Source organism: Mastigoproctus giganteus, chromosome 14, assembly GCF_048544385.1.
Source record: "Mastigoproctus giganteus isolate SK-2022 chromosome 14, ASM4854438v1, whole genome shotgun sequence".
In the NCBI taxonomy this organism is placed as follows: Eukaryota; Metazoa; Arthropoda; class Arachnida; order Uropygi; family Thelyphonidae; genus Mastigoproctus; species Mastigoproctus giganteus.
This window is the reverse complement of record NC_143588.1, coordinates 73,555,794-73,572,343: the sequence shown is the minus strand read 5'-3', so window position 1 is coordinate 73,572,343 and position 16,550 is coordinate 73,555,794. Positions and strand designations below refer to the sequence as shown.

General features: G+C 39.6%; 1 protein-coding gene across 1 annotated transcript; it reads left to right on the top strand.

The window, feature by feature from the left end:
• Nucleotides 1-3,850: 3,850 nt before the first annotated feature.
• LOC150075243 (acetylcholinesterase-1-like) lies at nt 3,851-12,344 on the top strand. The gene is made up of 3 exons (XM_090389249.1): nt 3,851-4,151; nt 8,723-10,221; nt 12,088-12,344. Exons 2-3 carry the CDS (start codon nt 8,723-8,725, stop codon nt 12,239-12,241), a joined length of 1,653 nt encoding a protein of 550 aa, XP_090245375.1. The 5' UTR covers nt 3,851-4,151; the 3' UTR covers nt 12,242-12,344.
• The last annotated feature ends 4,206 nt before the right edge of the window (nt 12,345-16,550 follow it).

Sequence of the window (16,550 nt, the reverse complement as noted above, 5' to 3'; positions counted from 1 at the left end):
ACGGACCGCTATTGCCTCGAGGGGAGAGTTTAGTAAGACCTGTTTGACAGGAACATGTGGGTTTGTTATAACAGCTACACCACCATGTGCAGTATTTTGATCGGTTCTATCTTTTCTAAAGATATTGTAATAAGACAGTTTTGGTGTGTCTTGAGGTTTGAAATATGTCTCTTGGAGGCAGAGACATATTGGTGTGTATTTAGAGATAAGGTCGTACAGGTCATTAATATTGGCACGGAAACCACGACAATTCCACTGAATTATTGTGTTCATTGTTTATCTCTAGTTAGACTTTCCGAGCGTTTTCTTGGTGCTGAGGTTCTCTGTTTTTCACTCTTGTTTTTATCTTTCTTTCGAAAGTAGGGCCTTTCTGTTTCCATTTCTTCTTCTACAAAAATGTGTAGGACGGGGTCATCTGTGGGTATTTCCTTATTATCCATTTCCTGTTGGTGAGCAGAAGTTACGATTTGTTTTTCTTTGTGCCCTTCATCCGGGGAGTGGGGATTTTCGATTGGTATAGAAACAGGCGTATTGACTGCCTGAGTTTGAGTTGCATTGAACAGTGTTTTTACATAGTTCGAGAAAGACTCTTTTGGGGGTACTGTTAGTTCAGTTTGCGATGCGGTTGATTGGAATTTTTTGGTGATTTGAGCATACGTAGATCTATTTGCAAGGTTTGGTGGTGAGATATTTCGCTTAGCTTCTTGATACGACACGTTATGATTGGTTTTATAAATCTGAATAAGTTTCTCAGTTTTCCAGCGTTCACATGTTCTAGCGTAAGCGGGATGATCTCTTTTGCAGTTTGGGCATATCGGTTGGGGTGCAGTACAGGCTTCGCAGTTGTGTTCAACTGACCCGCACTTTGCACAAGCAGGAGTTCCCCGGCAAGCTGTCTGTGAATGTCCGTACTTCTGGCATCGGAAACACCGTAGGGGATTAGGAATATAAGGTCTGACATTGCAGACCAGATATCCAGCCTTAATGGATGCTGGGCGATGTGGTGTATTAAAGGTAAGAATGAGATTACGTGTAGGAGTCAGAACTCCTTCTTTTCTGGTGGAAATTCTCTTGACCTGTATAACGCCTTCTTCTTTAAGTTCTTCAAGCATCTCCTCTTCGGACACATCTATTAAATCCCAATCAGAGATCACTCCTTTAGAGGTGTTCAGTGATCTGTGGGGTGTCACAGTAACTGGTATTCCAGCAAAGAGATTAATATTCAAAAGCCGCTCTGAGTGTTTACTATTAGAGGTCTCGATCAGAATATCTCCTGACCTAAGTCTTTTTACAGACTTAGGAGTTCCAGTTCTGCTTTCTAATTCCTTCTGTACCCTAAATGGCGAGATTTTGCCAATTGCATTTTCACCAGTTGAGTGCATCATCAGGAAAGCTGGAGTAGGATAGATGTCAGAGTCAGTTTTCTGCCGTTTTGAAGTTCCTGAAATAGAACTATCTTTCTTTTTTGTTGACTGGGGTGCATCTGGCAGCCCAGATAAGTCCGAGTTTGATTTACTCATGACGTGCTCTTTTTGGCCCCGGGAGATTGCCTTTTTCTCCCAGGTTACCAGCCCTGCCACGTGGAGGCAAGAGCGGTGCCGCCTAGTGACCCAAGCGAAGAGAAGGTTAGTATTAACGAAAAATAAAAAAGGGGGTTAAAGAAAGGTGCTTTCCTTTCTGGGTTATATAAATTGAAAGATCTATTTAATTATAATGCTCAAGAGTTAACGGATTTGCGAAACTCAGGAGAAACGTATTTACAGTAAAGCGTATCAGATAATCACTATGAAAGGGCGCTGTGGTCACTAATATCGCTTGGCACTCGGGGCCTTGTACAGGTGTCACCGATTAAAGATATGTCCCGACAGCACATGGTCCACCGCGCTATTGTTTATCAGAGTTGACACCTTCTACTAATAGCAGTATCTACTTGTTTCTATTGTTCTGGTTTGCCTGTGTGAGCTGGGAGTCGAGTGCACCTAGGCTGCTAATAGCTTTTCAGCCTACCGCTCCCCTTGTATGGACATTGTCTAATTTAATCCCTTCGGGTGATCTTAGTAATATTCTTGACTTGTAAGGTTTCGCTCCCCCATATTGCTATATTATAAGTTTACTTTAAATTAATCTCACTTTTCTATAAAATAATATATTTGTAAGATTTTACATCTTACAGTGGCAGATGGAGAAACTGCACCAGGAATAGTGGCAATGGCTGATGCTGAGGCCATGGCCTCTTTGGATTCCGAATCACGAGGAGGTGTATCAACTGGACCTTGATCAATCACCAAGGGTTTGACATGCCCCTCATCTTGTACTGGTTGTTCTGCACAAAGTGTGACCCAGGCCACCTTTGGTTCCTTGCACTTCTTGTTACCTTTCTTTTTCTTTAGTGACAGATAGCCACTCTTCAGTTGGGTCTTCAGAGCAGTGGTCTGTATAGGGGGGGGGGCATCCTGGATCGGGTTCCTCCTCAACTGGGGAACTGGAGCTTTCTCTTGCATTCATTTAAAACAGTTGTCACGTCTCAGTTTGAAAATAAGGAGTATATAGCCAAAAGATTAGCAATCAATGGTATATTTGGGCTGTTATACTTTAGTCCTACCAAAATATACCAATTTTTCCAATAGGTCCTATTGAAGCCGTCAGGGGCGTACCGAAGTTGCATATTCAAATTAATGTTCAGGGCCATAACTAATCTAAATTAGCATAATTTAACACACAGCACAGTTAGTTTACTATGTAAAATAGTTCAGCAAACAATCAAATTAATAAATGTTAATCACTGCTAGAGTACAGGAAATTGTTCCCGAAAAATGCATTGGAAACAAGGCCGCTGCGAGTGACAATAAACTGTTCTGTTCCCTTAATTAATCGCCAGATCGGAGGGTCACCACAACCCCAAGTAAGGCTATTAGCAGGAGGTAAGTCGAAACTCTTAACGCCTGCAAAAATAGGAATGTTTGACCTTGTGTCACACTACAGCGGAAAAAGTATCTTAACACATACGCATATCATATAGAAAAAGTTTTAAATGAAAGGTTAAATTACCTGATGACAATCTGCATATTATAAGTTGAAGGACGAGAAGAACATCCAATAAGGCAGCTATTAATAAGTTTAGATTTTATAAACGGGAAGAAACTATTTAAATTTTTAAAAAGCTGAACAGCATACAATTCGAATTTCCTTTTTGGATTTTTAACTATTCGCCTTTCCTAAAATTTTAAAAGAGTCGGCAAAGCCAGAATGACTTTAAAGAACGACTAACAGCATCACCTTTACTATTTCCAGTTCTCCTTGAACTAGTTCGAACATAATGAATGGTTCGACCATTACTGATTTGTCATTGACAGATACGAATGAATAGTTTGTTGAAACGTCAATCACAAATGAAATAGGATCACCTTGAAAGCAGCCCATGCCTTTTGTATTGGAAAATTACCCTCGAACGTTTTCGAATAAAGACCATACAAAGGTTAAACATAAAAACTCGGCGATTTCTTTTCGTTGTACTGCTTTTGCTCTCTCTGCAGAGGTGTTCAAGGGGGAGTGGGAATTGGGTGTTTTCGTGGTGAACCGAATGGTAGATGAACGAAGTACGCGAGTTGTACACTCACTATTCAAGATAACGGATATGCATCAAAGAAACTGTAATGATGTGTTGCACTGGAGAATTCTCAGTATGAATGCATAATAAATGACATACTAATTGTTCTGTAATCTGTATGGACAGATAATTTGGTACCGAGCCAACTTTCTTATTGCTGTAAACGTTTGTCGCTTTCTGACGGAGAAAATTAAGCACAATTGTCACTGAGCTCCTATTTGCTGGCGTTTTACTCCAAGAAAGTCCCCACATAAAGCCCGCTCACTTCTTGGTAACACCTCCATCCTACTATCTACGCGACGTACAGAAGACCGAAAACACGGGGCTCTCCATTCCTCTGTCTTTGAGAGACTCTTCACCGATTTACCATCAGCTTCACGTCACAGCAGAGAAGCTGCGCACTAGATATCAAAGGCGAATTTCAGCACGCGTCGACCCTTCAGTCAGCTGATCGCTTTGTAAGGTCGTGACGGTTAAAACATTTGTACGCTTCCATCTTCTCTTTTTGGAGATAGAAGTCGGAAGGAATTCTTTAACAACGAAGGTAAGTTTCGATGCAGTTGTGGTGAAAATTTTATTTTGAATTAATTTACAAGTTCTGTGGACCAATAACTGTATCTTAATATTGCCATCAGTAGTCAATCATAAATTGTTCAACAAATGCCCTAAAAAGGAGAGGGGGATTTTAACGATTTCTATGGCTTTCATTAGCACATTCATTTCGCTTCCCAAAATGAATTCATTTTAATCGATGATCAAATTTACTAAAGAATATCGAAGTTCCTTGTCTCCAAGTGACTATGATATAACTTGTTGATTAGGATTTGTGAAATGACAATTTATGTAGCAGTTAAAGAGAGTAAGAAGAGAATAGAATGAGACAAAGGTAAATAGAATGAAGCTTGAACATTCAGTAGCATCCAGCTTACAAACAGAAAAGTTTAAAAATTTAAGGCTTTCTTAAAATAAGTTCATTATAAAGGTTTTACAACGATGCTTTGTAGATGGTTACATTGGTATATGTAGTCTATATATGAGCTTGAAGGACAGGGAGGATGCCCTCGAAGGATCTATATTGAGGGGCCCATCAAGCTCTCAGCTGCCTACATCAACGCTATATCATCACGCAACACAGCGGCAACCCCCTAGGCAGAATACGCTGGTCCCACAGGAACTAGTAGTTGTTGGTAACTATTGTCAGTGAAACATGGTATGTAAAAAGGATAGGTGGAACAGGTCCAGGGTCTGTCTGCCAGGGGCAAAGGTTGATGACATTGTAGAGCAGATATCATCTTTTAAGGGCACAAAAGGTGATATTGTTTTACACGTTGGCACCAATGATGTTAAGAGTAGGAGATCGGTGGAATTACTTAACAAGTACAGGTCAATATTGAAAAAGAAGTCGCGAGTTGGGGTTAAATTTGAAAGTATCTGCAATTCTACCCAGACACGATAGGGGGGGGGGAGTTTATGATGAAAGCCTTTGTCAATCAGTTCGCACCAGGAGAGATTGTGCAAGAGCTCTTGGGGTAGAATTATTCACAGCGTGGTCTGTGCTTGTTAGCAGGAAAGACTGCTTCTACAGGGATGGGGGTACACAAAAAAAAAGGGTGCAAGAATATTTCCTGATGCTAGCGAGGCAGTGTTAGGTGGGTCGGAAAACTGCTAGTTGGGGGGGATACAAGGACTAATAGATTAACAGTAGCCACTGGCAGAGGTGAAAGAGATTCTTGCACTGCTTCTATTGGAATGAACAGAAGCCTGAAAAACAAGATGCAGGATATTTCAGAGACTGCTGGAAGTCATTGCGGTACAAGTAAACACATGGGTTGTGTTAGGGTAGCTAAGAATAGAAACAGGTGCATGTATAGTTGCGTGTACACCAATGCTAGGAGTTTAGTAAATAAATTTGATGAATTTGGGGTATTGCTCAAAACATCAAAGGCAGATATTGTTGGGACATCAGACACGTGGTGTCACACAGATATAAGGGATGCAGAACTGCAATTTGGGGAGTACAACGTCTACAGAAAGGATACACAGGATAGGAAGGGGGGGAGGGGTTATGCTATTAGTTAAGAAATACATAAAATCCAAGGAAGTGAAGCCAGTCGACATTGCTGGACAGTGCAGTGTCGAGTCAGTTTGGTGTGACATAAGCATTGGGAGATCAAAATTGAGAGTAGGAGTGTGCTATAGGCCTAATGACTCTGATCAGTATAATAAGAAACTGTAAAGGGAAATAGAATGGGCCAGTACATCAGAGAGTCTTATAATGGGGGATTTTAATATCCCAGATATTGACTGGAATTTGGGGGCTGGTTACTCACACACTAGCAGGGCTTTTGTGGATTTATTGGATGATTGTTTTCTACATCAGCATGTTCGGGAGGCAACTAGAGGGAGGAATACTCTTGATTTGATTATCAGCAGTGATTCTTCATGCATTAAGAATCTGCAGATAAATGAACCACTAGGTGGCAGTGATCACAATGTGCTGAAGTGGGATTTACTCAAAGAGGTAACTACCATTAGGGGTAAAGGGAAGGGTTATTGCTTCCGTAAAGGCGACTACGGTGGACTGAGACAGCATTTAAATTCTATACAGTGGGATCAACTGATGATGTTACCAACAGCAAATGCAAAATGGGAAGCATTCAAAGAACTTATCTTGGAAGCTACTAGACTTTACATACCAACTAAGAAATATTGTTCAAGGTTTAGGTTAATTGAATTGTCCAAGAGTTGTAATACTTTCTGTTCCTATTGAGGAGAGAACCTAAAGGGGGAAATTACTTCCGAATCCGATGAGCACTTCCAAAAAATTCTAATCCCAAAGGGTTGATATCGTCGACACCATTAAGTAGCTCAGCTAAGGCCTTTACTGGCTTTTGAATATGACGCATATAAGGATTCAGGAGATGGGACCATGTCGGCAACATTGGCTGATTTACCTTGTCTCATAGCAAACGCAAAATTCAATACTATTTAAAATTGCATTATGTTTGGAGTATAGCAGACAACTACATAAATGAGAGAATGTTCATAAAGAAAACATTTCACGTTTCTAATTGGAATTCTGGATCTATTGTTATCTCGGAAATTAAATACAACCAAAGGATCAGATCATACGATACTGAAAAAATAAGATTCATATAGCTAGTGATCATCCGATTAATATCAAAACCAAAAAAAAAAAAGGTATAAATGCTAGAATACGATCCTGCAGCCAAGAACGCAACTCAATGTATTACAACAGTGAAAAGAATTTCTGCGGGAGTTCCTAATTAACAAGGACCAATAAAAACCACTACAACAACAAATGTGGAAAGTGGGGTGGGCAACAACGTTCTACTCAGAAAGCTCCAATTTGATCAATTGCTTTGATTACACACAAATGCAGTCCATCTCATTCTCAGAATATCCAGAAACCAACAGGAAATCGTAGCCGAACTTACCAAAGTCAAGTTTTGACTGTCCAAGAACCACTAATAAGTGCCACCAACAACGTTTGTCACGACGAAAGGAGCTCATTTTATCCCGAATATTTAGACACCATACATTTTTATAAGATATCTTCAACAGGGACCACCCTATAATGATAAATCATGCCAGATATTTAACCAACAATTCTTCTAGTAAGTTATGTTTTTTATTTTATTCGATTTCATAGTAGGTAACATTCTCTGGGGGGGGAAGAAGACAAGTCTGTTTGGCAAGGGAAAATAGTCAATTTTTTTTATTCAGGATGCATGCTCAAGGGTTTGACTAAATAGCATTTCGAGCTTGCAGCTCAGTCAACCGAAAACCTGAATGGTATCTACACTATGAAATTTGCCTTTAGTAACTTCAGGATTCGTAGAAATGGGACCACCACTGACTGACCAAACTAACGGCACTCCCTCAAATTTTCGAACACTCAATACCACACTTATCCAAAGTGGGCTTTTTGTTATCCCATACAGTGCCTGAATTGTGAAGAATATTACACTGGTGAAACTAGCAGAAGGCTGCAAGACCGCATCCATGAGTATGAGGAGACTACTAGCACTGCCAATTTTTGCTCTATCCGCTTTTGCTGAAGATTGTTGGAATGGACAAGCATGATGAGCTTGAATTTCAAGACAACGTTGGAAATTGACTGCCTTCAGTTTTCTTTAGTACTTCATATTCCTACGGCGATCTCTAATTTCTATCGTAGTAAGAGTATGCGCATGTAACCTGTTATGGAGCCTGCCATCTTAATTTCAGGAGTACTGGCGCACTTGGAATATTGCCAAAGCTTTGTGAACAACATTATCCTCATTCGTCTATCTCATGACGAGCTGGCTATTCATGCCGCATTGTGTGAGCACTATTCAACTGATGAGCCACGCCGCCTTGAAAGTTATCCCACGTTTCTGATTTTACTTCCTTAAGTCTTGCGATTTTAAGATTATATCGCTTTATTTCAAACGTTTTTACTTAATTCAATAAGAAACAGATTCCCCTGTTCATTGAACGACTTAGCATGACCAAATTGAAAAACTAAGACAATGAGCCAATTTTCTTGACCGGTGGTTCAAACCTGCTTTCAGACCAGTAAACATTGAGAACAGGGTCAGTCCTGTTTCGGTATCCAACGTTTTTTATCCTTGAGCTTATTGAATCCGGCAGCAGTTCGCATTCGCTGACTTCTCGATTTTAAGACTACAAATACTCTTCCACGGACATGGAATTAGTATAGCATATGTAAGGGTCCTCTTTGATCAAACTAGTTCGGTGCACCAAAAAAGTCGCGAAATGAGATTTCCCCATACATCTGTTGGCCTGATATTTGGATTGCATAACGGATCCAGAAAGGTGGCCCATTGTTATTGGATTAGACTGCCAAATTGCTACACTGACAGGATATCAAAAGTATTTCATGTGCTCTTTATTGAAGCTTCCGAAAGCTCCTCACATATGCTATTGCAAGTGTATTTCCAAAGTAGTTTTCAGCAATTCTACTACTTAGAGCCCTGAACCTCTTAAATCGATTATAATTGATAATTATTATCAGGAATGATTATTCTTACAATTAAAATATTTTAACTTTTATTTTTTCAAATATTAATGCAATTTTTTCATCTTTAGATGATACGGCTGTTTCCAGTTTACACCTGTTGGGCAATAATTAGTTCGGTGTACTGCGGACACAATCTCCCTTCAATTGTGCAAACATCTACTGGTGCAGTAAAAGGGAAAGACATCGACGTACTTGGAAAGACCGTTCGAGCTTTTCTTGGCATTCCTTATGCAAATCCTCCTACAGGTGCAAGACGATTCAGGAATCCTGAACCAGTAACGCCCTGGAAAGATGTATATAACGCTGAAACTCAAGGACCATATTGTTTCCAGACGAATCTTAAGGTTCTTCCTTGGATAGAAACGACACCCGCAAGCGAAGACTGTTTGTATCTTAATCTTTGGGTTCCACAACCTGACATCGAATCCAATACAAGACCAATGGCAGTCATGATTTGGATACATGGTGGAGGGTTTTATGCAGGTTCTTCTTCTATGGATTTGTATGACGGAAGAATCATGTCAGCTTTTGGTAATGTCATTGTTGCTACACTGAACTACAGACTAGGGTCATTTGGATTCTTGAGTTCTCACAGTGATGACGCTCCTGGAAATATGGCAATGTATGACCAAGTCCTTGCCATTAAATGGATTGTAGATAACGCAGCGGCTTTTTCTGGAGACCCTTCTCTGATAACGATATTCGGTGAAAGTATAGGTGCTGTCTCAACGGGCTTTCATCTTCTCTCACCACTCGTCAACGGATTGTTTCGAAGAATCATTTTACAGAGTGGGAGTCCTTACATGGGTTTCACTGCAACCGATAAGAAAACAAGCATTTCGAAAAGCGATATCTTTGCTAAGATGTGTGGATGCAGCAGTGAAGAAAGTGATATGTTTAATAATGCAGAGACCGTCATTGAGTGTTTAAAAAATAAAGATCCTGCCGAATTGGTGAAGGTGGAATCAAAGATCTTGGAAACTAATATAATTTACTTTACTACCGAGTACGGTGATCAGTATTTACCTCAAAATCCTATAGAGGCTATAAATTCTGGGACGTTTCCACCAGTTGAAATCTTTGTGGGAAGCAACAAAGATGAAGGCACAGTTTTCCTCTATTACTTTAGACCAGATCTCTTTCCTAATAACAGTTCACCAGTTTTGAATAAAGCACAAGGAGTCGAAGTGTTGCGCAATATCCTCGAGAGTTTTCTAGCTCTACCGATTGAAGAAATAATAAATTATTATTTTCAAGATGTCAACGAATCTGATTCACCGGCAGTTTTTAAAGCAGCGCAAAACTTAGTTGGTGATGTAACATTTGTTTGTCCAGCAGTATACTTCACTGAACTCTTTGCGAAAAGCAATCCAGAGGCCTATTATTATTTTTATACCCATCGGCCCAGCAATACACCTTGGCCAGAGTGGATGGGTGCGACACATTTTGAAGACGTTCAATTCGTATTCGGATTGCCTATTAGAAATTACTCAAATTCCTACACCACTTCAGAGAAGATGCTCTCTCAGGATATGATGAGCAAATGGATTTCTTTTGCAAAGACAGGGTAAGTTATGAAACGTTCATTAAAACAAATTTAATATTCAAAGAAAATAGAGTTGCTGTTAACTTCTGTCTTTATTCTACAGAAACTGTCAAACATTGTTTGTATCGGCATGGTCCACGCATCCTTAGTAGATTATTTGAGAATCTGACGACAGGATATTCCTAGCTGGTCCTGGAAACAGTCATTTGTGGGATATGGCAATGACCTTACCAATAAGAGTTCACTGCCTCTATTTTCCTCAGTGCTTTTCAATGGAAACCTAGGAAATAATCCGAAGATTCATGATTGAGTAATGAATTTTGTGAGCTCCCTGTCATCAGCCGTGTAACAAGTTTGTTAATCACTGATTTAAAGGACGAGTTCCTCTGTATGTATTGGGAACTCTAATTTATTAGCAGGAAGCTGAAACAACTACTTATTAGTTCGTACACACTGTAGATTGACATTTCGATGTGAAAGATGCAATCCAAATTGCATCTGACGTTGAAATATGTTTCAAATTGGAATAGTGTGCTGAACAATTAACAAGGATTAACAGCTTTCCAGAACTCATTTCATCTCAACTCGCCGAAGATGAATTGGGTTGTGATCCGCTGACTGAGCAAACCAATGAATACAGTGAAGTCATTCTGATCCTCCTGAAAGCATTGTTCCTTGTAGAAGATAAACTGGAATGGACCTGTGCGTTCAATTCATGGTCGAGTAGTCCATGGTATTCGTACTTTGAGCTACAAGTATATTATGTGCCAAAAGATACCTTACATGATCTCACTTCCACCACAGCATATTGATTCATTTTACTGTTTTCCCTACCCTGGTCCTAGAACACATCATCTTTTTCATTGAAAAAGATGGCTCCATCCATAAGAGTTCCGTTGGCTGGATACTCTGTAGGTAGTTCTATCGGAAAAGCGTCAGGAATCATCAGATTTTAATTTAGCATTCTATTGACTTATGCGGTACCGAAGGTGTATATTGTCCAATCAAGAATTGCGTTGCTTTATCGTACCATGCGATATTTTTGCAGATACATATTGAGCTTTACATTGTATAGGTGTGGAGTCATGAGTATCGCTGTGAGTATCTTTAGAACTGCAGCCGGGCTGTTGTTTCTTTTGGGCTTTCTGGGATACTTGCAACTGACTCGAAATTGGTCCAATATTCAAATGCTATCCAACCATTGGCGATGATGTGATAGGAAAACTTTCTAATGGAAGAGAAAAATCCAGTACAAACAGTGATAACTAAAAAGTTATATCGGAATGTACAACCCATCGTACCTTGTCAAAGATCGAGTACTCTCTTCCACTAGATCTTTCCTTAACCTCCGAGATGGCTTGGTGGATATAAACGCGTAATTCAGTACGGTTGATTTGTTTCGCTCAAAAATCAATTACTTTCAAGATAATCAATTCAGCAATATCAGCTTGTTTGGTGAAATCTTAAGCGTTATATCGATTTCCCATTCGTTGACCAATTTCACGTGCATGGTGCTCCAAGAAAACTCGAAAGCAGCTAAATTTATGAGCCTTAGGTGTAGCTGCGTTTCTTTTATGTCTGTGTGTATTTTACTAGAGGAAAGAAATGTACAACCGTCATTCAAGGCTAACTTGACCACTATATGAAAAATCTTCAAATCTAGGTCTTCTGTACAGCGTGGCATTTTTATAAGGCAGTGCCCAAGTAGGGCTGAAAGAAGACTGTTAGAACGAACTATGAACCATTTGAGTGTTTGTAACTTGTAAAAATGATTTTCCAGTTCCATATTATAATAACTGAATTTATTTTCTATTTAAGCATTAAGACTGCATAAATTATTAATAAACTAATATTTGTGTATCGATTCATTTTTTTTTAATGTTTCAGTAAACCGATGCTTGGAGAAAATGAATCTTGGCCTAAATACAGTCAAGCTGATCCTAGGTATGTAGAATTGAATACGAAACCCAACTCCATTGGAATTGGCCCTCGTCAAGAAGCGTGCAACTTCTTAAGGAAATATTTTATTCCATCAAAGTGATCTCATTCAAATGCGATGGCTGCGTGGAAGGATCATTGCCTCACATTACGCTCCATCTTAAAATATTCTTAATATTGTCATGAGTGAACCATAAACAGTGTTTTATTGAGAAACCAAATAATTTGCGATATACATAATTATAAACATTGTTATTGGATGTATTGAAAGAAGACTTCACTTAAAATAAATTGTTGCAAACATCTTGATTGTCATTTATAGGAATCTTTGTTTAATAGTATTGGCCACAATTAGGAAACCACAGGCCGTTTGGGAGAAGAAAGAAAATGTTTTTGAAAATAAAATGTCCCGAACGTAATTATCCAGTTGACCTTTGAATTTCTTCAAGCTGTCTGCCTCCTCCACCTGTGGCGATAACTCCTGCCATCAATCTAAATCGCCCTCCCCACCCAAATTTCTAATTTGTCGCTCCTAGTTCTGTGATCCTGTAAAACCAGTGAGAATTTCGTTTTACTGTCCCCTCTCAAAGCCGAATAGACTGGTCGGGTTCCCAAAAGGTGTTTGTTCTCAAGGTCTGTAGCCCACTATTATTGAAGTCTTTCCTGATAAGGTTTCCATTTATTGCCATCATGCGAGTTGCCTGTCTGAATCCTTGCAAAATCTCTTTAAGCCAGGTGGACACAATATTCGAATTGCGGTTTACAATTACCATCTCCAAGAAGGAATAAATCGTTGATAGGCTTTCCTGAGCGCATGTTTATAATGTTCAGAGAACTCATAACCGCCCGTCTTCACTCCCAGATATTTCCCCTCTACTGTTTCCATAATTCAATTGCACAAGTAGGTAAGCTCTTTTGGGTTTCTATTCCCGAAGTGTTAAAGCGATTATTTTGCTGCATTAAAGCATAGTTGCCACATTTCTGCCAGTGTGCTGTAATTTCACTTGATTTAAGAGCGATTAATTCAAATGTATATTTGGTTAAACATCCCCACACGCTCCTCGATATTTCATTACAGGTTCTTACATGGCAGGAACAATTCGCAAAGCAATAAGTTCTCCTTTGAATTATCTTGCTCTTCGCAACTAGCTTGGTTGCCAAACAAAAAGCTGAAGTTGTAAATTTTTATTGGTGGAGTATCAGACAACGAATATAGGAATGGCAGCTGATTGGTCCTTGGATGCAGGATTATTGAACTTAGCAGGTTGCATGAGATGGGAATAAGTGACTTTTGGTGGTATAGTCTTTTCCGTCTGAGCCTCACTGGAGCATCTCCCTGCTACTTTGAGTGTAGATAGGTTTATTTGCATTCATAGGCTTTATCACCTTTCCTGATTATGTTGAATTCTGCCTTAGGTCTGAATTTCTTTCCACCTCTGGAATGCTCTTGAATAAACAGGGTACTCTCCTTGGATTTAATGCATGATTTTGTAGATTGACATGTGGTTTCATAGTCTTTTGCAGCACCGCGAGATGAACGATAGGCCATTTGCGAGTGTCCATATTTCTGGCAATTCAAGCCCCTTAACGGACTTGGGACAGTTTATACAGGCAGTTTTGATCTCATTAGGAGACTGGTGAATTAATGGTAAGGACGATATTTCTAGTGAGAACAAGTTTCCCATCCCTACGTATGAAGCCTCGTTTCGCAGCTGTCAATTCTTGACTTTAATTGAGAAGCGATTTCTTCTGACATGTCCATGATCCTATTGGGCGATCACACCAGGGGATGAGTTAAGTTTCTTAATGGGAGGCTAACTGTGATAGGCATTCACCCGATAGACCAGCCCGTGGAGTTCTTCTGAATGTCCGTCACTTTGCTTTCTACAAGGATGGCTCCTGCCAGAAGCCATTTTATTGGCTTAGGAGTCTGCAAACCCTTCTGGATAAAGGAAGGGAATTTCTCGCTTGTACAGTGTATTATCAGGTTTTGAAGCCGATATGATTTCAGTTGTCTTTTTGCCGAAGTGACATAATAGGGTCAAGGGCTTTCTAAATAATGTAGCGTGAGAGTATTTAAATGGTTCAAGACTCCTTCACAACGAGAACACTTGTTAGAGTAGATTGACTAAGATGTTGCAATGGTGATAGACATTGGTATCGTGGTCACCACAATTTGTATACTTCAGTATCGCGCGAAAATGACGTATTGCGTCCGTTAATATACTCAAAAGAACTGATCCAGACAAATTTATACCCTTTAGTCTTGTCTCTAATACAGTGACATGAATGCAAGAGTCAAGAAAATCACGTCAAGTAGATGGGAGTAAGTTTCACTCCACATTCCGTCCAATCTACTCTTCTCTCTAGACGAGTCACAACTTCAGTATTTCAATCAAGTATTTGAGATTCGTTCCTGTAGACGCAAGTCATTTGCAGCCCAGGGTCTATAACGATCTTCAGACGAAGGCACTTCCAAAATTTCAGGAGGCAGCACAAATTTAACTAATTTATCGGTGTATGGTAAATGAGTTTATGACATTCAATTAATTCCTTTAATCGTAGAAATCTAGGAGGAATTATGAATTGATTACTGCACTCCAAGACAGGCGTGGTGTTTGAAGTCAGGTTCTTTTCGCGCTCGTGTATTTGTTATTTTAAGTGTTTTTTTAACCGTGTTTAGTTATGCTGAGTTCTTCATGCCTGATTGCTTCCTTATATCGAATCTTGTTCCTAAAGTAATTTTGAATCTTAAATTCTGCATTGCTACCGCTGCTGACCAGTGTTCTGTCGCCGTGCTGCTCTGAAAATTCTTTCGCCACTTTGACCTTGATGGAAGAGGCTGAGGCAGTAACCTTTTCTTGAAATGTTATTTCACAGAAATACATCAATATTCTGATATTGCATTTGTGATAATTGGAGCTGATTAACCTCGAGGAGTTGGCAGACATCTCATGTATGGATTTACTAGATCCAACGCAAGATCTGTATGTAGAAAAGTTCCCGAATAATGTATCAAATATGACCTTCCAGAGAATACACGAAGGGCGTGCGAAAAATGATTCATTTAGAAAAATAGTTTCAGATGGCGCTAGAACTGTTGGTACAGGGATTCCTCAATCACATTGACAAATGATAGCACCCGAATACGTGGGACATGACTGCGTGGATAATTTTAGGGGAAGAGCTTTATTCATGTCTTCAGAGAGGAGACTTACTGGAACAGACTTCCCACAAGGTTTCTTCAGCAGATCTATTGGTGATCAGCATTTCCTAGCCGCTGTATTGTTTACTGATAAAGGTGGGTTAAGTAGGGGGTTTGTGTGGTCAATTTTCAAAGCGCTTGTCAGTGTGCTGACAAATTGTCCATTCAAGACCAGCAAAAACTCCGCATGAATATATTAGGAACAATTTAATGGGGCTTATTGTCCTACCTGGAAGATTAATAGAAGCATCGTACTGCAACTTAAGACAAACCCGTTTTTGGAAGATCTTTCATCGCATGTGGTTTATGTGCCATAGAGCCTCGCCTCATTTTAGCAGTGCCGCCAGAAACGTTTTGGGTGAGTAATCCCCTAATAAATGCATAGGTCGTACAGAACTCTCCATAGCCTGCACGCCGCGGGACACGAATCCACTCGATTTATTTGTGGGCTTACTGAAGCCATTGTTTATTCCCACCAATTGATAACGTTGAACAATCTGCCAGCGTGTGGTCAAGCCTCCAGCAAATCAGACATCTGGAACTTGAGCAGGTAAGGTGATTGCAGGCTTGTGTTCAGGCGAAAGGTAGTTGAGCAACTGCTGTAAGCGTAGCTGCTGGAACAGAAAAACGGCTATAATTTACTTTGTCAAACTAGTCTTTCCCCGAATTTACAGAGCACCGCTTTAGGGATCTCTCAATGAGATCTCAGATTTTGTTTTGACTAGCCATCTGGACTTTATGTCCAAGTTTATCATAAGTTGTGTGAACATTGAGAGAAATTATAGAAGTCAAGAAACAAACTAATGGTTTTAATTATGCTTTCAACACATACGTACAAGAACAATACATTAATTCTAATCATACAAACTTGAGTACAATTTATTATTCTTGGAACAAAATTCCACAGCCAATATCCACCGACATTAAAGAATAAACCCGAACTTAGTAACAAAATCAACAAATTAAAATCAGTTGATAATTTTACCTTAACGAAGTCTGCTCCACAGTAACCAGTGAGAATAACCCGTCTTACTTGGGCCAATTTTAACATCCAAGATGTGCTATTATAAATATGGTTTGAGAACTTTACTACTAAGGTCAAAGTAAGAACAAGGGTACACAGATTTATACTAAATCTATTGGGAGCTTCCATAGGGCAACATTTTAAGGACTTTCGCATAAAGTCATATTGGAAACAATAACATTG